Here is a 27,353-nt window from a genome sequence, read left to right on the forward strand (position 1 = left end):
ACCCGACTCTCTTCTTTCTAGGCAAATACTCACTATGTAGCCTTTACCTTTTGGACAGATATAAGAACTATTTCTTTTGTATATCAGTTATCACCAAATTAATGACATTAGACATGATGAGTAAATCTAACAAAATCAATGGCATCCAGTCACAATTAATGGCACTATTGTCCAATACTATCTACACTGCATATATAAAAGTCAAAGTATGCATGTATATATGTTGGTTGGTTTGTCCGTTTGTAAACTACACATTGTGATGGAACTGAATCCAACCTGGTACACATGCTCTTTACTATTCACTTAAAACAATTGGGAGTTTGAACTAAAAGAATCACCCCTTTTGAACCCAAAGCTAAGGGAAAGAAAAGGATCGGAGTAGATTGGCTGTGGCCAGGTGAAGAATTGGCTGTTACTAGGTGAAGTGGCCCTCTGTGATGTCACTGAGAAAGAAAAGATGTAGGGCATCTTACCTGCTGCTCGGTGATATGTGTAGAAGGGGAACAAAGGAAAGAAAGAAAGAAAGAAAGAAAGAAAGAAAGAAAGAAAGAAAGAAAGAAAAAAGAGGGAGGGAAAAACAAGGTGAAGGAAGAAAAAGAGGGAGGGAAGAAAGACAAAGGAAGAGCGGGGAAGGCATATGAGGGAAAGGGAGGAAGGAAAGGAAAGGAAAGGAAAGAAGGAAAGGGTATATGAAGGAAATGGAGGAAGGAAAAAAAGAGCCCCAAAGAAGTCTGCCCAAAGAGAATTGCCGGAGTATTGCCATAGAGATATTCTGAAGTGCACCTTCTTGGAGTAGGAGTAGGAGAAGGGGAAAAGTGGGGGTACGGACTGCCCGAAATTCAGACAAGATATATGCTAGTCAGTGAATAAAACAGTGACCAGTGAGGTTGACTTGCCAGAAAAATATTCTCAATAAATACTTCATAATTTAGAAACCATTTAACACAATCCAGAATCAAGTATGTTCTAACAAAGGTGGTCCTTCACCTACCTTAAACTTTATTTTATCCTTTCATGGTGCTAGGAAAGGAAAATATTTTCTTCCCACACTTGCAGTTGTCTGCCTACACAAGTACACACTTTGCAACCATGTTTACATGGTTTGTAAGCCTCATGGTTTCATCTCATACTTTCTCCATATGAAATTTCTCCTTAAACTTATGCAAAAATCATTCTCAATATTAAATGGGTAGATGCATGGAAGACAGAATGACTTGTACCGTTAATAATTCTACACATATTCTTAATGCTATTTTTTTCATCTGCACATTTGGGTAAAAAACAAGTTGAGCTACATTTCAAATACATTCAGTCTTTTGCAACTCAGAACATCTTTAATATAGCAATCGCTTTTAATTTTCATCCTATATATATATTTCTATTCTTTTCCATCTCTTTCTTTCCTTTACTGTTGAATTTGTGGTTACATTTCTAGGAAAAAATGAAATGAAAAATTCTTTTGGATGTTACCGTGCAGTCTGCCTGTTTTAAGACTTCTGTAAAGTTGTAAATCACAGTCATTTGAAGGCCAATTCTGTATTAAATCATTCTTTTTCTAAAAACTTATTATGGACCTAGATTATTTTTAAAGATTTTCCAATGTCAAAAACTTCATTAGAACTTACATACTTTGTTCATTCTCTATGTGTGTGCATGCATGCAGGGAGAAATGTTTTCAAACATGTTTGTCACAGTTTAAAAAACAAGCAATAAAAACAATGGAAGGCTCATTTATCTAGCCTTTCTATGCAGTCCCCATACCTTATTTACAGTTTAACTATGTTGACTTTCCTGATGAATAATTATACATAGCTACAAGACATTAACATCACCATAATTAAAACTACACTTATTTAACTATGTCAGAAAGTCACTTGAGTATACTCCCTATTGTCACATTTTGTTTGTAATTTACAAGACAGAATGCATTGCTGACACACAGGATTAAGTATAATGCCTTCAGTGTGGAAAACATTTTTCAATATTCACATTAGCTGTTGCTGCTGAAGGCTTATTATACTTTTATCTGATACATCGATCTGTCTGAAAGAAACAATAATGAATATAATATGCCTTATAATAGACAAATGAAGTGTGTTGCACATGATCTGGTTACTCAATAAGGATGATTGGCTTTGGGAGTAGTTCTTTATACATGTGATATTCCTAACGTTAAGGCTTCCCTATGGCTATTATGTTGGTCAAGTTAAACAGGATGTTTTATGGTATTGGTGTAGCTGTATTTATCAAGCTTACTTGACTAGAATGCTTATGTTTTTCTGGAAATACTTTAGGATCAGCCATGTCGTTCATTAAACAAAACAAAAAAATTCAACAGGATCCAAATTCCATCCTGTCATAATATTGTGGATTAATCAAAAGGCATAACATACAATGATAGATCTATATGTTCTCAAACACTTTCATGGCTGGAATCACTGGGTTGCTTTGAGTTTTCTGGTCTGTATGGCCACATTCCAGAAGCATTCTCTCCTGACATTTTGCTCACATCTATGGCAGGCATCCTCAGAGGTTGTGAGGTCTGTTGGAAAATAGGCAAGTGAGGTCTATATATCTATAGAATGTCCAGAGTGGGGAAAAAGAACTCTTGTCTGTTTGAGGCAAGTGTGAATGTTGCAATTGACCACCTTGATTAGCACTGAATGGCCTTGCAGCTTCAAAGCCTGGGTGCTTTCTGCCTTTGGGAATCCTTTGTTGGAAGGTGTTAGTTGGCCCTGATTATTTCCTGCCAGAAATTCCCCTGTGTTTTTAGTGTTGCTTTTTATTTACGTTCCTGTTTTAGAGGTTCTTTTAAAACTGGTAGCCAGATTTTGTTCATTTGCATGGTTTCCTCCTTTCTCTTGAAATTGTCCATGTGCTTGTGTATTTCAATGGCTTCTCTGTGTAGTCTGACTTGATGGTTGTTAGTGTGGTTGGAAAAAATACACAGACACATAGACACCAATTGCTATCCTAAAACTACTCAAACAATTAACTAAAACAAATCAAAACACAATAAAACTTGATTAAATAGTAAGTTTGATGAAATAGAATTAAATTACAAGATACAACCAGGGGGAGTTGAGTGATGAATATAAAAGAATCAGTCTGAGAGTTTAGATAACTTCATTGCCATGACAAGGGACCACATTTTGTGATATAAAGAGATCTCTTAGGTGGGAGGCTTTTATAATGAATTTGGCTATGCAGCTGACTAAGTGTAGATTCTCCCCAGAAAGAAAATACCACAGTTTGACAATTGGATCCCAGCTGGTTGTTCTAACCAAGAGCAGTGTAAATATTGGGACCTAATTTAGCATATAGGCAACAAGCAAACAAAATATTCACTATGATCTTGGCCTTTTGACTAAGATCAAGTGTAGTATCTGTTCTTATCATAACATACAATGTAATACAACCTGATTTAATCTCGACTCATACACTTTTGCCCATTCTATCACCTAAATGTTCTCCATGGCTGGGAAAACAGAGATTTTCCTAAGTGGTATATCATGACATCAGACTGGATAGCTGCAAATACAGTTCTTTGATTAGAATTCTTTTTGACTTCAAACAAAGAAGAAGCAGAAAAAACTGTATTATCTGTGTTTTATTGTCTTTATTCCAACTCAGCATATAAGCAGGGGGTGGGGGCTCACTCTTCAACTACATACTCATCGTAACATATTCAAAGCAGAATGCAGATGTCAGGATCACAACACCCTAACTTTATTTCCCCTGTGTGTCATATTGCCCTTTCTGCCTGCTGAAGAAAACCGTGAAGCTTTGAAAACGAATACAAAATATTTTATACCTTTTGGCCAGCCCAATAAATGTGTCAGTGCAAAGTATGTTTTCTTGCAATGCCTTCCTCACCTGTTACTCTTTTCATCACAGCTGCTACTTCCTTTTCCTCAGCATGGGAACTAACCTTTTGCTGCTCCTACAGTTCTCACAGCTCAACTGGGATGTACTTTATTCACTGTCTTTTTGGAGCAGGTGTATCATTCCCATATACATACTCAAAGAAAACATACAAAACTACTTACACACTTCATCACCAAAGTGCTGGACCCCAACATGTGTAACCATTGAAGGCAAAGCCTCGACACACACAAAAACATAGAGCAAGAGCCAATATCATTCCAATACCAATTTCTTTATTCATCTAGCCCCGCACCCAGAGGTGGCCCTAGGTAATTTTCAATGGTAAGCAAACAGTATTTTGCCCCCCCCCCCAAACCAATCATTGATATATATTTTCTGTTTGTCGTGGGAGTTCTGTGTGCCATATTTGGTTCAATTCCATCATTGGTGGAGTTCAGAATGCTCTTTGATTGTAGGTGAACTATACATCCCAGTAATAGTTCACCTTGCTGCATTTGCTCCCTTGCCTGGCCCACTTTGGGTCCGGAGGCGTGCCTGAAGACCCCGGCGTGTGCACCGAAAGTCACCTCTTCTCCTGACTTTCTCCTCAGCCACTGGGACCGAGAGAGAGAGAGAGAGAGAGAGAGAGACATAGGTGGAGATGCCCACCTTTCCTGAAGGTAGGTGCAAAAACAAAGGAGGGAGTGGAGGTGGGAGATACCTCCAGCCAGAGGGTCTCTCTCTCTCGCTTGGTCCCAGTGGCTGAAGAGAAAGTCAGGAGAAGAGGCGACTTTTGGTGCGCACGCTGGGGTCTTCAGACATGCCTCCGGACCCAAAGTGGGCCAGGCAAGGGAGCAAATGCAGCAAGGTGAACTATTACTGGGATGTATAGTTCACCTACAATCAAAGAGCATTCTGAACTCCACCAATGATGGAATTGAACCAAATATGGCACACAGAACTCCCACAACAAACAAGACCCAAAGCAGGCCAGTCGTGGTGGCTCCGCCCCTTGGCCCACCCACGGATTGGGGAGAGGAGAGGAGGCGGGTAGGGTGCCGGGGGATCAGGAAAGGGGTCCGGTCATGGGGAAGGGATCGAACATGGAGAACAATTGAGCGCCGGCTCTGCTCACGCACCCAGTGGCCGGGTGGAGCAGGAACAAGAGGGGCTAGGCGAGGCTCAAGGGCCCGGCCCCTTTGGGAAGAGGATCACCCGGCAGCGAGGCAAGAAAGCCGAGGCTCCCCCCGAACTGCTAGGGCTGTTGTGAGCTGAGGGGGCACTCCTCAAGTGGCAGTCGAGGGGCATTTAAAGAGGCACCTCTGTGCCCCTGGCAAAAAAAGTGTTCTGCGACCGCTTACTTTGTGTAATGGACGAGCCACCCCTGCCTGCACCCAACCTGGTCTGTCTTTAAGGACACAGTCTTGTGCATTTCCCATTGAACTCAGTGATTTTACCTCTGAGTAGGCCTGCATAGCCTTCTTCTGCATATCCCATTACTTTCTCATCCTTTATTTTTATGTAGTCTCCCTCATCCCTGCTGTGTTTACTGGCTGGGAGAAGGAGCCCTTCATAGTTCAAATTAGGTGCACAGAGGAATAAAAAGACAGAAAAGACAAGAGAAAGACCCACAAAGAAAAGTATGGACAGATATAAACTGGAGAGAAAAGGAGTAAAAATGGAAGCAAAGGAGAGAAAATGATAGAAAAAAATAGATGAGAGAAAAGCAGATTTAAAAACAGATGCTAGAAAGAGAAGAAAGAGCAGCATGGGAAAACTGAAAGAGGAGGCAAAACCTATCGAAAATACAGGATGGGGCAGCACAAAAAACATACCATATTGTATGCAGCATTTGAAATGTCACTTGTCTACTCTATCCTGACAGCTAGATGGAAATTTACAAACAAGGCACAGTTATACTGTGATATTAATGCAGAAAATATAGGTCTGAATTAGTTATTAAATCACTCACATAAAAAAAACGACATTGAATTGGTCCACTCCCACAATAAATAGAAAATCAAGTGTTTTGACTATAAAAGAAAATGATCAGTAAAATCAACTTGGCAGTGATAAAATGAATATTGGATATCTAAGGAAGAAAATAGCATAACTTCATAATATGAAAAAGAAACACTTTTTTTTATAAAAAGAGCATATCCTAATTACATATACATATGTACAGAAATGATTTAGAGAGACTTAGTTTCCTTTTCTTCTGAAATAACCAATCATGCCCTAGAGTTCAGTGAAAAGTTTTTCTATCTTGCTCACCTGTTAGGAGCAGGTCTCATACATTGCTGTACAGGAATAGTTTCTTAATGGGGTAACTGCTATATGGTTATGTGATAGCAGTAGGATGGCATTTTATTTAAGATTAACAGATTAAATCTCTGCAAGAAATGTTATGAGAGAGATCCTTTAAAAATAAGAGGATTTGCTTTTTTTTTCCAAGACAGTTTGAAAGGTTAAGACCAATGTATAAATTATGATGGATAGAGCAATTTGACTTTCTATCCTTTATGACCTTGAAGGAGCAGAATCAGATACCAAATAAAAAGAAGTTACTAAGTTTATTAATGACAGTCGACCTTCTACATTCACTGGAGTTAAGGATGCAGGACCCCTACGCTATATTTTTGTTTTGTTTTTACCCATTAGAAGACCTCTCTAGCCATTTGTAGGCCCGTCAATGAGATTTTATGATCAGCTTCTACCAGACATTGACCATAAAACTGTTAGGTTTCATCCCTGACTGTACAAGTCTCCAGTCCTCAATGAGCAGTTAGTCTAGATAGATTAGAATGAGAGATTCCTTCCCCAATTTCCTCAAGCAAGCTTAGCTTAAGAAGGAGCTTAGAAGGGGGGTTGTCTTAGTCATCATGCATACCACTATCTCCTCCTCCTTTGAATGCTTAGCAACGTGATCTCTTCAGGGAAAATGTAATTTCCTCTTTAAAGTATTTTTATCGCCCTGGTGAGGCCATGTGGTCAGTTCTCCATATTGGCCTGCCCTTCGTCTTCTCTAGAGTGAGGGGGCATCATGCCATTGTCCAGGCAAGATGTAGTAGATATAACTATTTTTATTATTTTCTTTTTTCCTTTCCTTAGAAGATAGCTCAGTGAAGCAGTTAGCTCCAAGAACCTTTCCTATCAAGAATGGATTTATTTTATCTTTAATAAATATATTTTTTTTGATCTTATGATTTTTTGATCCTATGATTGCAGATCCTATGGACCTGCAATCCTGTTCCATCCTGTTGAATGGAAGCCAATCCTTACTCACTACATATACGTTTCTGCTGCTTATGAACTGTGCATCTGGCACTCTGCTATATTTTTGTGGAATCACACCCAGAGAGGGTTATTTTGAGCCTAACAGCTCCTGATTCCCAACAAAAGCCATGCTAGAGAACCTACAAATGCATAGAGACATGGTTCTCAACCTGTGTGTCCCCAGGTGTTTTGGCCTACAACTCTCAGAAATCCCAGTTGTTAGGATTTCTGAGAGTTGAAGGTCAAAACATCTGGGGACCCACAGGTAGAGAACCACTGGCACAGTGAGAATTCTCTCCCCCATCTAATTTATGGTAGCAGTCAAAGTGGGATGATGCCAAATACAGAAATCTACAAATAATCAAATCCACAGATACTTAATCTGCAAATGTGGAAAGATTGTTAGAATAACAAACTCTAGTTGTAATCAGTATTTATGGCCTCACCAGCGGATTCCATCCTTTTTTCCGACTGAGCTTCTTGTAGATAAAAGAAATGAAAAATGTCTTGATAATGAAATCATAATTTTGAGAGTTTTAATTCCATAATAACTCATCTAAGTGTGTTCTTTAGAGAGGTGGTGTTGATTTACAAGAGCCAATATTGTTTGGCACTGCATAAACATCTTAGGTAAATGTTCAAAAAAAGCCTTGTCAATGTTTATGGATTTAAATTGCTGAACAAAATGTTGGAGCTCTAACTGGATTAATTTTAGGAATTCATACCTTTGTTTTAACTATTAGCACAGCACACATCAATCATTTTTTGAGGGAGCTATGCAATCAATTCTTCAGCAACACTGTAATACTTGCTAGATTAGAAAGTGATTATATTCTATTTATTTGCTTCACTTCCCACAAAGCTTCAAGGACTTAAATTTTATAGGAAGGTAATTTAAAGATGATATTTTGGAGCTAGTGCTCCCTGGAAGAAATTTCTGATTATCTCATAAAAGCTCAGGATTCCTTAGGATAGCAGCATGAAAATCAAAATGATATGAAAATGATATCACAGTAGATTGTAGAGAAAGCCAATCTCTCTTCGTCTTCGAAGTAATGAAGGTTCTGTCTCTTTCAGCATAATCCTATACATTTCTATGCAAGAATAAATCCCAATTGAGTTCAGTGTCATGTAATCACAGGTGTATAGGACTGCAGTTTTATGAGAGTTTCCCACTACAATAATTCATGTGTTATTTTATCAGTCTATCAGAGTTCTTCTCACTTCATCCTCACAGTTTGGCCTGTTTGGGGAGTTACCACTATTTTAAGGCAGCCACATATCTTCCTGTTGTTTCAGAGATAAAGCTATATGTGCAGCTTCCAAAGCCATAAATGCAACTGAGGCTATACCAGTAATCACCACAATGACTTGGCTGTTATCCATGTATTTAGAAATCTCCTACCCAGCCCAGAGTGGGAATTTTAATTGAGGATGAATCTGTGAAGGCATGTTTGGACTTTGTGATTTGCATCATTTCCAAATCATAGGAACATCATGCTCAATCCATTTCCCTTGGGTTTTTTAAATAAAAATAGAGGAACTTATGTTTATCAAACAAGAGCTCCATGTTCTCTTTGGAAATAAGAAGGAGCTTCAAAAACAACTTCTGGTATTAATAGGCAACTCTCCTGTTGAAATTGTTCAATAGTTGCATTGGACATCCAAAAGACTTGTGTATAGCACTTTGGATCTCAGCCAATATTGATTTTATTAAAAATGTTGCTTTAACATAGTGTTGGAAAAATATTCCTATTATAGCTTAAACTCTAAGATAAAATCCTTGATGGATAAATGTTGTTTTCATGTGGCTAACTGGCCAGAATTACTTTGCACATTGGTTTTTTGGTAATTAAACTCTTGTGAAATATAGTACAACCATCATATTCATGAAGGATATGTTCCCAGACTTCACATAGATACATGAAATGATGGAGACTAGCAAACCCTATTTGAAATGAAGTACTTGTAGCCAAGCATGTAGCCCGGGGGGGGGGCTTGGGGGGCTTCAGCCCCCGCCCCCCGAAATTCTCATGGTGGTTCGTGAAAAGGCCTTACTGTTGCATTATTTAAACTGTTATGTTTATTCATATCATGATCTGATCACCATACTCAATATATTCCATATGCATGGGGGTATTGGGGTAACGATACAAAAGGTTTGCTAGGGTAGACCCTCTTTCACTCAAACTCAGCCCCCCCCCAAACAAACTCAGCCCCCCCCCCTTGAATAGAAATCCTGGCTACGGGCCTGCTTGTAGCAAAGGGATGTCATAAAGTTGCACTGGGGGATTAGAAAATACATAGAGATGATGCATTACAATGGACATGGGTAAATGAAACAGTGGATATCGGTCTTGTAAATACAGGGGCTGACCTGTCCAAACATACTTCAGTTAACCTAGGAGCACTGGTTTTTTGTGGAGTCATTCTTTCTTAGAGGTGTGAACTCAGGGAGTTATGGGGGACTCCTGTTTGACCCATTGGCCATTGGCTTGCAGGATGGCTGAGAGCTCACTTCTATCTCTGATGCTATGTAACATATACAGAAAACTGCTAAGAGAGGTTGCCTTGGGCTTGAGATCACAAATAGGCAACAATATCCAATCTATTGCTGCTTTCCACCACAAACCAAAGAAACTGTTTCAGTCCAGAACTAGTGCCAGTCATCAGAAATGGATTGGCACTGAAAGCAGCAATGGAGCTGTGTGTCATTTGCATACTTATTCAGACAATTGCTCCTAGTCAGTCAAAGAACAGATCAAGAAATTTAGCCTGTAATTCGGGGGGGGGGGGGTAAACATCACCTGGAAATACATGTCTGCAGCATGGGTGCACTTCTGGATTCATATTTGAGCCAGGAAGCTCCTCACGTTGCAGTGGTCACTTGGAGTGCATTTGTAAAGTTAAGGATTATTGGGTTGCTATAAGTTTTTTGGGCTATATGGCCATGTTCCAGAAGCATTCTCTCCTGAAAGAGAAAATGCTTCTGGAATATGGCTATTCAGCCCAAAAAAAACTTACACCAACCCAGTGGTTCTGGCCATGAACGCCTTCAACAACACATTAAGGGTTATTTACCAGCTGTGCCCCTTTGTTGGGACCTCATATCTGGCAATGTAGATGCATCCTTAGTAGCTGCCTTTGGATTATATTAAATAAATAAATATTCAGAAACTTCAACTGATCCAGGGAGTTGCAAACAGATTCCTAACTGAGGCTGACTACAAGAGAACAGAACTTTCTTGTTGCAACAGCTCCATTGGCTTCTAGTCCATTCCTGGACACTATTCAAAGGGTTGGTTTTACCTATAAGCCCTATGCAGTTCAGGTCCTGGTTACTTGAAAGACTGTGTTTTTTTGTGATGGGCCTGCCCTTGCTGTAAAATCTGCTGGGGAGAGCCTTGTCTCTTCCTACCATTTGTATCTGGTGGAGAAAGGAATTTCTTTGTAATAGCCCTAAGGTTCTGGAACTCCCTTTCCTGGAGAATTAAATTGGGACACTTTCCCTACTCTGTTTCCAAAGACAAGTGAAGACTGTTGTGTTTTGACAGGCCTTTGATAACTGATTGAAGAAGGTCTGGCCCACCTATTTAATGTGCTGGGTTGGTTGTGCTGGTATCCATATGGATGTGTGGGTGTTTTTCATTTTTGTGAGGTTTTATCAACCTTTTTATCTTTTGTAAAGTATGCTGAATCCCAAACTGGGTATGAATAACAACAACATTAACAACTACAACAATAACACTCTGATAAAGAGGTTTCTTTTATGGCTTTTTATGCCTTCTTACCCTCTCTCGGGATGGAATTTCCTCTCTTTTCATGGGGGCTTTGCAAATATCAGAAGGCCCAAGGTGACACCTTGCATGAGCATATAGAATGGACAATTGCTTGCTCAAATTAAAGTTTCATGAGCATTGAGCACCAATAAATAATATGACAGGAGTCCCATAGTCTCAAGTCTCAAAATTTAAACAAAGTAAACATAAGATGTTTCATTACAGAAATGTATTAAGTAAAAAGAACCACATATTATATGGAGCCCCCGGTGGTGCAGTGTGTTAAACCCCTGTGCCGGCAGGACTGAAGACCGACAGGTCGCAGGTTCGAATCCGGGAAGAGGCGGATGAGCTTCCTCTATTAGCTCCCGCTCCTCATGCAGGGACATGAGAGAAGCCTCCCACAAGGATGATAAAAACATCAATTCATCTGAGCGTCCCCTGGGCAGTGTCCTTGCAGACAGCCAATTCTCTCACACCAGAAGTGACTTGCAGTTTCACAAGTTGCTTCTGACACAACAAAAAAAAACACCCAACAAAACCACATATTATCAACCAGGTGATGGACAATACAGAGAAAGAATTCCCCGAAGTACAAGGGCAAAAGGCCACTATAAACGATAATGTAATCCAATAATATAAGCCATAAGAATGTTTTTCATATATATACTATAGTCATAGAGCATTCAATGTAAAAACAAAGCTTGTTGAAGTTCCAACCTTGTTGCCCTTGCTTGTGATGGAACATTTTCTCATGTGTTAGGCTAAAAACTTTGATCTCCTTATCTGCATCATTTCTAAATGTTGTAGCTGCAAATACTGAAGTGCAAAATATTTCAATTATCCCCCTTACATTTATTGCAGAATCCTGGGAAAGAGCTAGTTAAGCATCCCTTATTCAAAAATGTGAAATCCGAAATATTCCAAAGCATTTTGGACAAGTGTTACCTAAACATAGTCTCAATGGAGCCCTAATGATCCAGCATTGTCTTTTGCAATTTGTTTTCCCTGGAAATACTGCCCTTGTTAAGAGCTGGAGGAAAATGCATGCAATTAAAACATGGCAAACACATAGAAAAGAAAATCTAGTGTGCATAATTTGTTATGCAAAAATTGAGGTGGCAAGTTGAATTTGACTGAAGGAAGCTGTCTGCAAAGGATGTTTAGGCACAACAGTAGATTGTGAAACCACAGATTAGGCTGCTATTTTCACACGTCTTGGAAAATGTTAAAACTGACTGAGATACAGTCTGTCTTTCTTCACTAACAGAGATGGAGTCTGCCTTTCTTCATTTTTAATAACAATTCTGCCACTCACTCTATGTTTGTTTTGCCACTATCTAAACATTTGTAATCAGACATAGTGCAGACTGATGGGGAATACATTTTATTCCAACAAAAACATTGTTTTTAAAATAAAAGTATTGCTTCCTGTATTGCCTCACGGTAAGCAATTATGATAATCAGTATATCTCACAAAACTGAATTATTAATTCTGGAGAGTGGCCACCTGGCACACAATGAATACATGGGCATATCTGCGAATATAGTTTTCATTTATGTGAAATTGAAATCCTTTATGTGAGAAGATATTACCCAATATTAATGATAAAATAAAAGTATTCACAATTTGTAAACTCTTTATAATGGTTTCAATTAAAACTGTTCATATTTGCAAATGTTGACAGTTCGGGTTTTTTAAAAAAGGAAAACGAAATCAGCTTCAAAGGAACACAAACAGCATAGTGGGAATATAGCAACAGGGCAATTTTACTTAAGGTTGTGAAATTATGCAGGTCTGCAGTCTGGGGATCCTCCTGGACTCAGCACTGACACTTGATGCTGAGGTGTCAGCGTTGGCCGGGAAGGCTTTTGCACAGCTAAAACTTGAGTGCCAGCTGTGACCGTACCTCGTGAAGTCTGATTTGGCCACGGTGGCCCATGCTTTAGTTACCTCTAGATTGGACCATTGCAATGTACTCTATGTGGGGCTGCCTTTGAAGACAACCTGGAAACTTCAATTGGTTCAATGTTCAGCAGCCAGACTGCTAACTGGAGCGAATTACAGAGAGCGCTGTACCCCTCTGTTTGAGGAGTTCCACTGGCTGCCTTTTATTTTCCAGTCCCAATTCAAGGTGTAGGTTATCACCTACAAATCCCTGAAAGGTTTGGGATCTGCCTACCTTCACGACCACATTTCCTTCTATGATCCTGCACAACCTCTTTGATCATCCAGGGAGACCCTCCTCATGCTCCCACTTTCGTTGCAAATGCATCTTTGGAACTCATTACCTGGGGAGATTAGGTTAGCTTCCCACCGTTTAGGAAAAGCTTGAAAACCTGGCTGTTCTGCCTTGCTTTTGATGAATGATCAACAATCCTCATACCATGACTGTTCCAGCATATACTTGTCCTCCTGGTTCATTCACCTTATTCTTAGTGGGCAATTAAACTCCATAGCTTGTCCCTCCTGTATCTCCCACTAGATAAATCACTCCATTCTTCCCATCTCACCCAATGTCCCCTTGTTTTATCCTTGCATTTGGCCCATCCCACTTCGTTTATTCCTATTCCTTAATTTTCATTTTATTTTATTCCCTCTGTTTTTATCACAGTGTGTTGTTCTTCTTTTATTGTTGTATTTATTGTTTTTATTGCTTTTATTTTATTTTGTTATTATTTGCTGTATGTATTTTATTTTCTCACTGTATTTGTTTGGGCTTGGCCTCATGTTAGCTGCCCTGAGTCCTTGAGGAGAGATGGTGATGGGGTATAAATAAAGTTTAATAATAATAATAATAATAATAATAATAATAATAATATGTAACATAGCCCGATTATAGTCCAGCCTTTGTTAACATTATTGAAGTCCCATTTTGATACAACTGCTGTTACAAATCAATTTTTAGAGGTCACCCCAGATATAGGGCATCCCAATATGTACAGTAAACAGGAAATAGACAGAATGCAAGCAATTGCAACACTGCACTCTACAAGTTTGCATCTGGTGTGTCAGCCAAAGCAGTTAGAAATCACTTTAATCTGAGCTCAGCATGCGCGCACACCCATATATACACACACAAAGTGCAGTTCATTACCACAGAGGAGTGTGGACTGTCTCCATTTTCTCTGCAGAAAGTAACATTTGAAACATGTTCTAGTTTCTGTGCAAAAAAAAAAACTCTTCTGAATTTTGCACAGGATAAGTCTGAAAAAAGTGAATATTCTCATGAGTTCAGGATTCTCCTCATCTGAATTTTCCAAAATCTGAGAAACATAATTTTCACCAATTGTCTTCTGAATATTTTCAAATTTTCTTTCTGTCACCCAGGTCAATGAAAATCCAGTCAGTAATACTCCCATCTTTTCTCTATTCAGTCTTAGCTTACTGTTCCTCATCAAGTTAATTCCTTGCTCAAACACTCTTTTTGGACCAGTAAAGCATTCATGTGCATGCAGTGAAAGTCTTATCCCTGATAAACAACTACTACCATTGCTCTGCTTCTCCCTTACCAGGCCCTCAAAGTCTGCCTACTCTGATTTGCACTAGTGATGTTCTGCTGGTCCTTCCAGCTCTGTTGTCTCTGTGGGTTTTCCAGATCGTGAGAGTTATGGAGATGTTACAACAATAATCTCTCTATTCAAAAGTCAAATCTGGACCACAAATGCTGCTGCTATAGGTGAAGTGTAACTGGGTTGGCTGCTGCTAGGTGAAGTGGCCCTTTGTATTGTCACTAGGAAAGAAAGATGATGTGTATGAGGAAATGGGAGGGAGGAGCCACAAAGAGAGTCATGTTGCCATGGAGGCATTGTGAGGTAGACCCCCTCAGATCTGGAGAAGGGAGAAAGGAGAGGTAGGGGAAGGAAGAAAAAGAAAGGAGATGAATGGAATGGAATGGAATGGAATGGAATGGAAGGAAGGAAGGAAGGAAGGAAGGAAGGAAGGAAGGAAGAGAAAGGGAAGATGAGAAGGCATGAAGGGATAAAGAAGGGAGGAAAGCAAGGGGGCAGTAGCGCCTCCAACACCCAAGCAACGCCAAGTAGTATTATTATACAACTCAAAAGATTGTACACATGACTGTATATAGCTCAGTGGTGGGACACAATTTCCATAAAGAATTGTTCAGTTTGGTCCCTAGCTTTTCTGGAAAAAAAAGTTTCATTTCTGATGTTCAAGAGAACTACTCCTAGTCAGTGAATACAATATTGAGCTGGATAGACCATTGTTATGATTTGGTATATATCAGTTTTCCATGCACCTGGATGAAAAATATAGTATAATTTTATCTTTAGCACAAGGTACAGTGGTTCAGGAGAAAAGAATACAGCTGAACTTGACAATTCTACTTGCTTGCATGCATTCACTCTTTCTCTCACTTTCTCCCTTTCTCATCTTGTCTATATAACATATTCTGCCTTGCTTCTCAATATTATGCTATTTGTTTGGCCATAATAAAGCTGCTTGTAAATCCTGCATTTCTGCAGTTCTTTCTCAATTTCAAGCAGCTTAATCCTGTTTTTATTTGGGTTACCTGTGATCTCCCATAGTGTAAAATGAGTGTATTAATGACAGCTGGCACAATTTGGTATATATTCTAATTCGTAAAGTTGATATGCATCAATTATGACTGAAAGCAGTAAGCATAATTTAAAAAAAATATTTTCCCTGTGCATGTGTGCTTCACATATTGTATCCTTGAATGCTGTGAGAGGAGCTGAATTGTGTCTTTAAAAACTAACTTACTGTGTAACATGCTCCTTTGCGTCACTATTAGAGGAGCAAGATTGATGCACTGTCTACACTACAGACAGATTAAGGGAATCCACAGAGGCCAAAAGCCTGGCTGAAAGGGTGAAAGGTAGGATAGGATACTATAAGCCAGTATTAACTGAACTGTGCCAATGTTTCAAGGGAAATGCTAGGCCATTCTAGAAAATGAAAAAGAAAATGAGTGTTTGTAAAAATGAAGTGTGCCTCTTTTTCCAACCCAGAAATCATGAGTCTGAGAAATTAAGTCTGTTTTATATAGCTTTCCTTGTTATATTCTGTACAGTTAAGACTTACAGGGACAGTGCTTACCTACAATTAATTATTTTCTTTGGAAAGAGCAATGACGAGATTTAATTTAGTTCAGTAATTTTATTTTTTTTACAAACGTACATGTGGAAGCCAAGTGAACACACAACCTAATACTCCTTCAGGAGAAAAATGAGAGATCCATATAGAAAGGCATCTGTGCATCTTCAAATGCTTCCAAAGAAATCTTGGGGCGTTTTACCTGAGGTGTCCAAATGACCAAACTAATCTGAAGAAAATTGGGATTTACCAGTTTGCTCTGGGTTAATTAAACACCTCGAACAGTGCTTCTCAACCTTGGGTCCCCAGATGTTTTTGGCCTATAACTCACAGAAATCCCAGCCAGTTTACCAGCTGTTAGGATTTCTGGGAATTGTAGGCCAAAAACATCTGGGGACCCCAAGTTGAGAACCACTGACCTAGAAAGATCCATACCTTATACTAAGGTCTGGATTTTTCCAGATGAGGGCCCTGTGGGGATTGGCTCCTGGGATTGCTTTTGCAATCCAGTTAGTCAATTCATATAGTGATTCCAGTTCTTTGGGCTCTAACACTGTGAAAGAGCAGGATGGTGCCCCCACTCTCACCTCCCAGCCACCCATTAAAAAAAACCTTACCTGGGGGACCTAATTCCCCCCCCCCTTCTGATGCATTATTTTTCAGCATCAGGATAGTTCTCTGGAGGCCCTTCAGGTAAGTTTGGGGGAGAGGGAAATGGGGGGGGGGAGTCAGAAAGGCATGTAGCTCAGGGTTGTGGGAGGATGTGTGGCCTTAATCCCGGGAGAAACTGGTTTTAAATAATCCAGCTCCTCCGGAGATGCATGCCTGTCTGAAAAGGCCCTTAGTCCCTCCTGCCCCTTTCTCACCAGTATTTCTCCACCACCAGAAAATTCTTCTCTTTTAGTTTTTCATACATACCTAGCGGTCCTCTCTTTACATTTGGTGGGAGGAAATTTGCCACATTCCCCCAAAATATTCCAAAGAGGCCCCTGTATAGAGAAGCGAGCCTTCAACCTCCTATTTCAAACATTGCCTATGTAAATTCCAATATTTTGGACTTGGCAAATGATAAAATTTTAACAATTTGATAGTAATTTCTAACAATATGAATGATCAGAAACTGATAGTCCTGCCATACATTTGTATTTTAATATGCTTGTGTGAATAAAAATGAAATATTGTGAAAATGGTAATAGCATGGGAAAAGAGCTGGGATTTAGGAGAGATGGTGAATAAAAGTATTTGCAATGTATTGACTGAGAAGGTCAATACATTGCAAATGGTGTATACCTTGTATTGTTGTTTTGATGAATAATATAGTGATGTATAATTAATAAATGCATGGATTGAGTCCATTTATAATTGAAAAGCAGGATAAAAATTATGTACATAAATAAATAAAAGGCAGTTAACATTGTGGCATACTCAGGCAAGTGAGGCAGAGCTCACTACCTCTGGGACCCCTGCTGTTGTTGTTGTATAACCATTTTCCTACCCATAGAATTGGGGACTGAGGGATACTATGTTGGTGGTAGATTGCTGAATACGTAGTTGATTTAGGGTTGTGACAGCATAATTAAAGTGGCAGGACTAAATCGTCTGGGCTTGCAAGTTAAAAACATTATTACAATTTTTATTGTCATTGCCACTAGCAAGTGGGTGTGTAGAATGCAAAAGGAACAGCAAGGCAGTGTTCCAGGCATTGCTGCCGATGCTACCATGACCATCATGGGAAAGTATCTTCCACCTCTAAGCTAGTTGAGATAAGGGGCATAGGCATGCCAATCTTCACAAAGTTTCTTCCCAAAGGTGGCAACTAGTCATTTCAGCACTTTCCTTCCCACTGTGAGAAAATCACACAATTTTTACAATCCAAGATTTATTATTCTTCATAAAATACACAAATTGATGTTTAGTACAGAAAACAGCATTTCTGCGGAGTGTTGTGTTGTGCTAATTAATCACGTGCAATTTTTAAAAGCAGAACACACCTCCAATTGCAGCATTATCTGCACCGAAATTAATCTGCTTAGAAATATTATTTTTCATGCAGGAAAGGCTTTTCCCAATGCAGAAAATTGTATTTTCTTTGTACAGAATTTTGTACAGAATAAGTCCTGAATTGTGAAGATTCTCATTAATCCACAACTTTTGTCTCTTGAGTGTCTCTTGACACTCAAAAACCATGTTTAGACCATTTTTAGTATTTTAAATATTATTTTCCAGCCCTAAAGGAGGACCAAGAAAAATACAGAGTTTTAAAATGTTACTTTCGCAGCTCCTAGAACCTATGTATGTGGCCTAAGGTATACAGGAAATTCTAGTCCAAAACCCGCTTTTCAATATATGCTGGAAGTATATGCTACCAAATGCCTTTGCTTAAAGCCACACAATCCCTCCTTTTCAAAAGTTAGAAGAGTGCAGAGAGCACTTTCAAATATTGCCAGGAGCATGGCCCAATATATTAGAAGATCTGGGGAATCAGTAGTTTATGGGCCAGATCCAGCCTATGGGACCTTTCTATCCAGTCTACAGTCTAACCGACCCCAGTCAGTTACACTCTCTCCTCATCTGCCCCATTTTCCCAATTTGGCTGCTTAGAGAAGGTTCTATTTTTCCCCAGGCAGTTCTCTTCCTTTCTTTGCCATGTACTGAGAAAAGAAGACCCTTTCTCAATCTGCAACATAGAAGAAAAGCAAGTTGCTGGAGGAAAAATTAAGAATGCTGTTCTTCCCCGGGCCATTTCTGAGTTGATGGCAGCTCAGAAACGTTCTATCCCTTTTTACCCTGCCCATGAGCCATGACTATAAGAAACACAAGTTCAGTAATCAAAGAAATGGCAAAACTGAAATTCTGGAAAAACAGAAAGCATTGGGGGTTCCTTTTTAGTGTGGGCTGACATGGAGGCTAGAAAATGCAGTGAGCCTTTACTTGGGAAGATAACTTATTTCAGACATTGTGGACAAATATGGATGAACGGCTTAAAAAATACAAGATTTGCCTTCAATATGGAATATAAAAATGTTTCTAGTTTATAAATATGGAAATAGTGCGGAGGCAGCTATGACTTTTTTTCTTCTCTTTAGGATGTCTAATTCCATAAAAACCTTGATAAGACCTGCTTTACACATTCTTCATACATACATTTAGTTAGCCCACATTAAGGATACAGCTAAAGAAATACAGAGTATATGTGGTGTTATTGACCGTGTGTTGGAGAGATTATGTCTTTGGCAATCTGGAGACCAACAGAGTGTTCTTTCTTGTGGTGCTGACCTTAGCAGGAAGGCAACTGGTGCTATGATAAAACAGGTAATCTCTCAAAAACAAAGTTCCAGGAGAGTTTTGGAACTGGGGATTAAACTTCAGAACACATATTGTGTGTTATAGCAGTTAAAATCCCCACAGAGAAGTTATTTGGATAGATTGAGGACAACCAGCTGGAAATTCACAGTTGTATTTGCAAAGACTCAAACCTTTATTGACTGTTCCAAGCTTTTGAATTTTACTTCGTAAAACTTCATTTTTAAAGCTTACCTAAAAGGATTAAAAAATGGAAAAGTTACATTCCCAAGGTAGTTCCTATTGTAGTTGCTGAAGCAGTTATTGTCACATGGTTTTATTACAATTTTACATTTATTATGACAGTACTTATCTCTGTTGATGAGTTATTACACACAGGGGATTCAGCATATTTTATTTTTAATTAGTCATATATTGTCATATACTGAGGCTTCTTTTTGCTGTGTGTCGACTGTCAACAGTTTGTATCAATCACTTTTCCCATATCCATTCATTCCTGTTCTCCCTTGGTGACAGAGAAATGTCTGAGGGTCAAACTAAAGGGCATACAAAACCTAATTTGGAAGGCTATCTTGCATACCAAAAATGAAAGGGAGTAATTAGGACTACAATATGTATAAAGAGGAGATTTAGAACTTGTCCCTCCAGCTGTGATCCAGGTGAAATTTCACTGCCTTCCTAACATTGCTTGGAGAGAAATATGAATTAATTTGGATCAGTGGGGAGATTAGTTTCCTGAATGTAATCACATAGGAGAGATTTTCACGAGGCTCACATCTGAGAAGAAAGTGGCTAAACCATCTCTTTCTGGATGTTGCAGTCCCAATGAAGGTCTCTTAACTCATACACTGCTACTTTGAAAATAAATAGAAGCATAACATGTTTTCAGATGATGTATGGAGAACCATTGCAGCTCTGAGTTCATCCTGATCTCACTTAACCTCGGTTGTTGGCTTATTTTTAAATGTTTTTGCATTGAACTTTTAAAAAATGCTACTGACTTCTCTCTTATGTTGTAATACAGTCTATTGAGAATTGATGGACACAATCATTGTATTAAAATACCTGTGAATTTACTCACTTGAACAATAACTTCTCTAATGTACCGCAATTTAATGTGCTATAAACATGGTTTCTTGAACTTAAGAAACAGCTCAGTCTGCTTTAATATTTAATTATATTGGCAAGGAGCTGCATAATGAATATATGACATTAAGGAGAAATAACCAGGTGAATTCAGCAAATTTCATGTATGACGCACCCAGTGCCATTTAGGACACACTAGATAGACACAGAATGACTTCCAGAAATATATTTCTAAGCAGTGGCTGGTGGCTTCATGTCACTAGGTGGTCTGTCTACTCTGAGTTTTAATTTAGACTTTAAAGAAGTTATACAAAGTACTAATCCTATTTTTAACTGGAGTTCAGCACTTTGTATAAACTCCTAACACTGGCTAACATGAATACCAATAATTATCACTGGTCCTTACCACATCAAAAGTATTTCCTACTTCTAGAAGAACCTGCATTTTCCATAAGATTAGTTTGAATGACACTAGTGTCAATTACCTTAATGGAACAGAATTCTCCCACTGCCTGATTTCCATTGAAACTACTATAGAAAATCTGCTCCTGGCTGACATTGGATGATCCTTGGAAATGGGACTGCAGAAGTAGAGTGAATGGTCAGGAATCAGACAATTTAGGAATCAAGTGGAATGTGAATTTCAGTTGGTTTCTGGACTGAAAACAGCACCAGATATGCAAAAGATATATTGTTATAATATGAATTTTGTGGTTTTTAATCATTTTGTTCTATTTTTCTTCCAGTTCAACTGAAGAACAGTTTCATTGGCAAACACAAGGTAAAGTATCATGTTTATTTCAAAGGGTCATAATCTTCAAGTGTTTGTTTAGAGTAGACTATGCTTCTATCATGAGGATACTGCATTTTCTGACCAACCAGAGTACAAGTATTGATATGCTTCCTCTGGATAGCATAATTCCCTAGGTAATACAGTCTTACTCATACAGTGTGGGTAGATGAATGTACATTTTACAAGTGTCTTACCAACTGGGTGTATTCTGTGGACTAATTTATCAGTAGGAATGCCTTGTGAATTAGCACTGTGTCCTCTTCCTAAGGTTCAAAATGCACCTCCCCTGCCTAGAATGCTAATTGTTCATACCATCATTTGAATAATAAGTCAACCTCTTTGGGAAGTTACCAATTGCTTACTCTCCCTCCTATAGTGCCCTAATGAAGATTATAATACACCAGCACAATAGACAATTGCTTTAAAAGAGTAAATATAGAATAATATCAAAGCAATCTTATACCTGTGTATTACATGGACCTGAAAAAAAATTAAAAAAGAAAAGGAGGGAAATTTAACGATTAAGGTGTTGACACACTAGTATAACCAAACAGTGGAGCTGACATGAGTTATATGAGAAATCAATATCAAATTCTATCAGTCTGTCCTTTATCATCCACACAGTCAAAGTTGTTTACACTCACTAATATACAGTTATTGTTGATTGTACTCCAAAATAGTCAGCTTTCTGGTAATGCCGAAATAACAATGTAGCCATTTCATGGATCATTCATTTAATAGATCTGAAAATAAAGGTTTAGGGAGGCAGCAGTTTTCTGCCCCAGAGATTGGTGCATTGATAAAAATTACTTTCCTATAAATCCAATCCAATAATGGCCAGAAGTTGTTGTCTCCTTCTTCTTCTTCTTCTTCTTCTTCTTCTTCTTCTTCTTCTTCTTCTTCTTCTTCTTCATCATCATCATCATCATCATCATCATCATCATCTTCTTCTTCTTCTTTGTAAAAACTAGGTTTAAAAAAAAGTGAAATCCAGAGTAGACAGTTTCCTTAGAGTTTTTTAAAGCTGCAGTGGCACTTCTCGAAAGTTTCCAAAAAACAGATGGCCCTTTCTGGATAAAAGTTTGGGTGACATGCCAGTGGATTCATAGTTCATTAGATTACTTTTTAAATAAAAAACACTTTTATTTACCCCAGAAGTCATTATATGTTGTGATGAAAGTAAACTAAGAATTTTCTTTCCATAAGCTGTTTCGATTGAGGCCTACACCCTTAGTCATGGCAAATTCAAAGGACAAAATAATAATATAGCAATCTTAGAAATGGTTGTAATGTGCAACAGATAACATATTTCCAATATGCATTGTGCTTACTCATTCTGTTCCAACATTCACCAGCATCCAGTATTCAAACAGAAACCAACACCAGCAGAAACAATAATTTTGACCTTCCTGCTATGGTCTTTTGCAATGCCCAAAAGAAAAAGGGCCCAGAGGACTTTCAAGAGGTGTCTAGGGTAGATAAGCAGCTACAGGAAGGAATAGGGTTCAGCAGTTACAGGGGAAGCAATGAGATCCAGCTAGGTACATCATTAGATCCTAGCTGTAGGACTATGTTTTGTAAAACCCATTCACTCGTATTACCTGTTCATAAACACATTTTGTCGTTTTTGGATGCTTTCTGATGTGTTTGGAGTTCACACACAATTTTCTTCTCAACTTCCGTAGGGAAGAAACATTCGTTTTCTGTGGCAAACAGCACACCCTTTTATTGCCATAAGAGATTCTACATGTGAATAAAATATAATGCTGAAATACAGTTTGAAAATGATGATTACTTTGCTATTATGTCTTGCACAATAAAGTACTGAAATAAACAGAAAAGCAAAATGCTTCTGACATGTAAGATAGCTGGATGTAATGGTGCATATCCAAACACTGAAATGAAGGGGTCCATTTATGCCAGTGTTTGATTGCATTCAGCAAATACAAGCACCTTCCCAGTGTAGGAGGCAGCATTTGCTTTTTTTTTGTCGGTGCTATATGATGGCACGTCCATTGCTATTTGCCAGTTACTACTGATGTGTCTGCACTTTTCACTGAAATTCCCCAGCAATTTGCTGTTTGGCTGTAGTGCAGGAGAGAGCCCGACACACATAGACACACATGACAGATTCTGAAAACTTGCCAAAGAGAGGAGTCTTCTTCCAAAAGAAAAGAGAAGACATGGGAGGAAAAGGCTCAATTTTTGCAACAGTGCTGAATTTCAGCAACTTTGTTTTGTTTTCTTTTGTCTCATATAATAGCACTTTTTTGGTAGTGGAAAGTAGTGTTGGTGACACCTACAAAGACTGTCAGGTGTGGCGCTCGATTTACATTACCCACACAAAAACTGACTAGATCAAGTATTTTTAAAGCTTTACTTTAATGTCTTATGCATAACTTATAGTTTATTTTAAATGTTTAAATAATCTATCATTACAGATGGTCAGAAGGATATAGAAGATGAGCTCACAACTGGTCTTGAACTTGTGGACTCTTGTATTCGATCACTGCAAGAGTCTGGAATACTTGATCCACAGGACTATACAACTAGTGAAAGTAAGTTTCTTTTATAAAAAGTATTTCTTTGCACCCTGCCCTTAACTAAAATCCAGTCTATTCAGAAGATTTTATGCTTTTAAGATGAAAGGATACTAGGCTATTATGATGTTCATATTTCATCTTTCAATACTGAAGCTGGTTGTGTCTGCATGTATGTGGATAACAATCTTCAAAGTGTTTGGTACTTCTTTTCACAATAGAAAAGAAAAACAGCATGGGGTTATTTTATGTGCAGGTGGTCTGTGGAGGAATATGGAAAGATGTGGAAAAGCATCGAGTATTGAAGATATTAACATTTAATGTTTAGGAACTTGTACCAGTTTGTATTGACCAGGATGTTTGACATTTTTTTCCATTTTAAAATACTGAATTAAAGTTCCTGCACATGGTGTTCAGCATCATCAAAGGGTTTGTCCCTCATAAATGTACCAACGTATAGTTTATAGCATTGATTTCATCTTCCCCTTTCTCATCTAAAGTCACTGTTTGCCACTCGTCATTTCCTACTGCCTTCATATTACCATATCTTATTAATAATATTGGGCAAGTCATTCCAATAATGGCAAATCTATTTTCCCAGAATAAAGTAGAATACCTTTATTGTCACTGTGCTATTGCACAATGAAATTAAATGCCTTCTCCAGCACACACCATAAAACAACCCATCCCTCCACACTCCAACCACCGCCGCACAGCCCCCAATGCCACATCAATGTAAATCTATGGAGTTCAATGTAGCCACAGCTCTAGAATAAAAGCGATCTCTCCATCTGTTTGTCCTTGTCTTTGTCACCCAGATGGCAATAATTTTAAAAAATGCCGGGTGTCATGGATCCCCAAGAATGTTCTGAGCTTTCTTAAGGCTACAGGACCTATAAAGGTCTTCCAAAGAGGGGAGAAGGCAACCAATGACTCTGAGCAGAAGTGGTTACCCGAAGTTCACCCAAAAAAAAAGAGATTATAGGCTGCTACCAGTCAGGATAAACCTCCTGGCATATTTTCAACTGCCCAGCTGCTTGGAGAATTTCTAAAGTCTTATGCTGATAGCCTCTTCCTTCATACTATCTCAAGAAAAATCTCAACTGGAATGTACTTTAGATTCTAATCCCTAAAAAGTTGTGGAAGTACCTAAGAACACAGCAGTCCAACAACAACTCAAGAGTTGCCTATGAGCCAAATTCCTTTATAAGCAATGAAGCCAAATCTACTTATAAGAAGAAATGTGTGAGTAGTAGGGTAGAAGAGCTAATGAAAGGTGGGAAGCAAATTACACAGATATACATAATTCCCATTAAAAATGGATTTGATATAACTTGGCTAGTTGCATGTGACTGTGATTATCACAGTGACTCATGACTCAACTAATCCTCCCATGCAGATCTTTGAACACAGGCTGCACACCTTTCAGCCACTACATATGACCACCACTTGTTTTAGTAGCTCAGCCAGAAGACTCCTGCCATTTTCCACATTTTCTGCTCAATAGTGAATGTGGGCAGCCAGCTATATTATTGGTAGACATCTTTTTCTTTCCACCCTCTTTGAAAGCTGCCTAATAAAATGTGACAAAGTAATGTGAAGAAGCAAGCACTTGGAGAGATTCAAAAAGATAACCAAAGCCTGCTCAGCAATTCACTTAAGCTGATTAAAGTAAAGGGGAAACAGGGTACGGGAAGAATGCACAATGAAACAATATACAAAATCCTAAATCCAGTGATTCTGGCCTAAACCTGTCCTTTTAATGAAGTACTTAAAGCAGCAACTAAACTTTCATCATGATCCTCTTTTTGGCATTCAATATAAGATCCTGCATTTGTCAAGATTTTTTTGTTGTTGTTGTGTCAGGAGCGACTTGAGAAACTGCAAGTCGCTTCTGGTGTCAGAGAATTAGCCATATGCAAGGACTTTACCCAGGGGACACCCAGATGTTTTGATGTTTTACCACCCTTGTCAGAGGCTTCTCTCATGTCCCCGCATGGAGAGCTGGAGCTGAGAGAGGGAGCTCATCTGCGCTCTCCCCGGATTCGAACCTCCAACCTATCGGTCTTCAGTCCTGCTGGCACAAAGGTTTAACCCACTTGCCACAGGTGGTTCCTATTGGTCAAGATGACAAGACAAGAGGGTTGTTCTTTGGGGGGGGGGGGTAGTTTTAAGCTGTTTCTTTTGACTTTGACTCACAACAGCCATTTCTTTAACCAACAACTTGGGGTTTATGTGAACAGTAGATATTATCCAAGGAACAAGACTAATGCTTAACTTTGAGAGATTAAAAATGGGAATCAAAGGATGCCATTTCCTATGAGACCAAGAGAAGCCATAATGAATATGGCTGAAAGGTTTGCATGAAATGTACACTGCTATTCTAGTGCCTGTATGGAAGTTGACATGAGAACCTTGATAGATTATGAACTAGTCTTTTTAGATTTTGGGCAGCCATTTTCTTGAGTAACATGTTGAGTTTCAAAGCATATGTTGAATAAAGGATAGTCTGATCAATGACATCTTCAGATTTAAATTTAGAAGTTTTCCAGTGGAAAAAGACTGAGGGTCAAGGGTCAAGTATGTATAGGGACCACACACTAATAAAAGCCACTCCTTGGAAGACATGAGTTGTGGTGGCGAGATGAACTTCATTTTTGCTAATAGTCTTCTAGAATAGCCAATCAGAAAATTATTCCAAACTTGGCTCCACCTCCTTAATGCTTCCAAGTAGCTGCAATACAGTCAGGCCTTCATGGATAGGGATTCTCCATCCTCAGCTTCAACCATCCATGACTTAAAATATTCTAAAACCAATGCAAATTAACTTGATTTGCCACTTTTTATAAGGGATACCATTTTACTATGCCATTGTACATAAGCACCCAAAGTTTTTGGTATCCATGGGGGCTCCTGGAACTAAACCCCAAAAGATACCACAGACTTCCTGTATTGTGAAAAAGAGCTTGACTTTGGGATATGTTCCAACAGGGACAAGCTATTTTCCTATTGACAAACTTGTGAAGCATGGATAGACTGTTAGTTTGTTCATAATACTGAGGTTACTCATACTATCCAATACTTTTCTAGAACATCATTTATGTCCACCAAATCAAATATGTCCTTTACATGGTGTTAATTCTGTATTTGGAAACTTTGTTACTGGCTCCAACCTCATAGACATATACATAAAAGAGCCTTCCATATATATATACAGTATAAAAGGTTTCATTACTGCAACTTCATAAAATTGCTAATACCAAGCAGATAAAAATGCATGCAACATGACAAATAGGAATAATCTGGGATTATTATGATATGAATTACAGAACCCTGTTTCTATGTTATTATATAGCTCTTTCTTGGCACTCCAATGACTATTTCCCAGTGATGGGAAAGAAACTGCAGAGTATATAACTGTATATTTTTCCTAAAGGACAGAGCGCAATCTTGACATGCAGGAAAGAACTTTCCCTTGTTAGAGGTTAATCACAAGACAAGGCATTTCTTCCCTGTTTTTGTTTTCATTTTTGCTATTTTCTTTATATTCCTCCCCACTTCCCTTTCCTTTTCCCTTTCTCCTTAGCTTAAAACATTTTCTAGGTAGACACCAAGGAGCCATTCATCTGGCC

General features: G+C 38.6%; 1 protein-coding gene and 1 pseudogene across 9 annotated transcripts in view; both read left to right on the forward strand.

Annotated features, from left to right (window-relative positions):
- Nucleotides 1-27,353, forward strand: part of CTNND2 (catenin delta 2) — a 623,732-nt gene that overhangs the window by 275,681 nt on the left and 320,698 nt on the right. For all 9 annotated transcript variants that reach the window (XM_067467540.1, XM_067467541.1, XM_067467543.1 and 6 more), the window contains 2 exons: nt 21,135-21,169; nt 23,623-23,739. In XM_067467540.1, coding sequence (XP_067323641.1) covers nt 21,135-21,169; nt 23,623-23,739 — 152 coding nt within the window. The remainder of the gene's footprint in view (nt 1-21,134; nt 21,170-23,622; nt 23,740-27,353) is intronic.
- Nucleotides 3,348-3,458, forward strand: LOC132775252 (U2 spliceosomal RNA; annotated as a pseudogene).

The sequence above is a fragment of the Anolis sagrei genome, chromosome 4, assembly GCF_037176765.1.
Source record: "Anolis sagrei isolate rAnoSag1 chromosome 4, rAnoSag1.mat, whole genome shotgun sequence".
NCBI lineage: Eukaryota > Metazoa > Chordata > Lepidosauria > Squamata > Dactyloidae > Anolis > Anolis sagrei.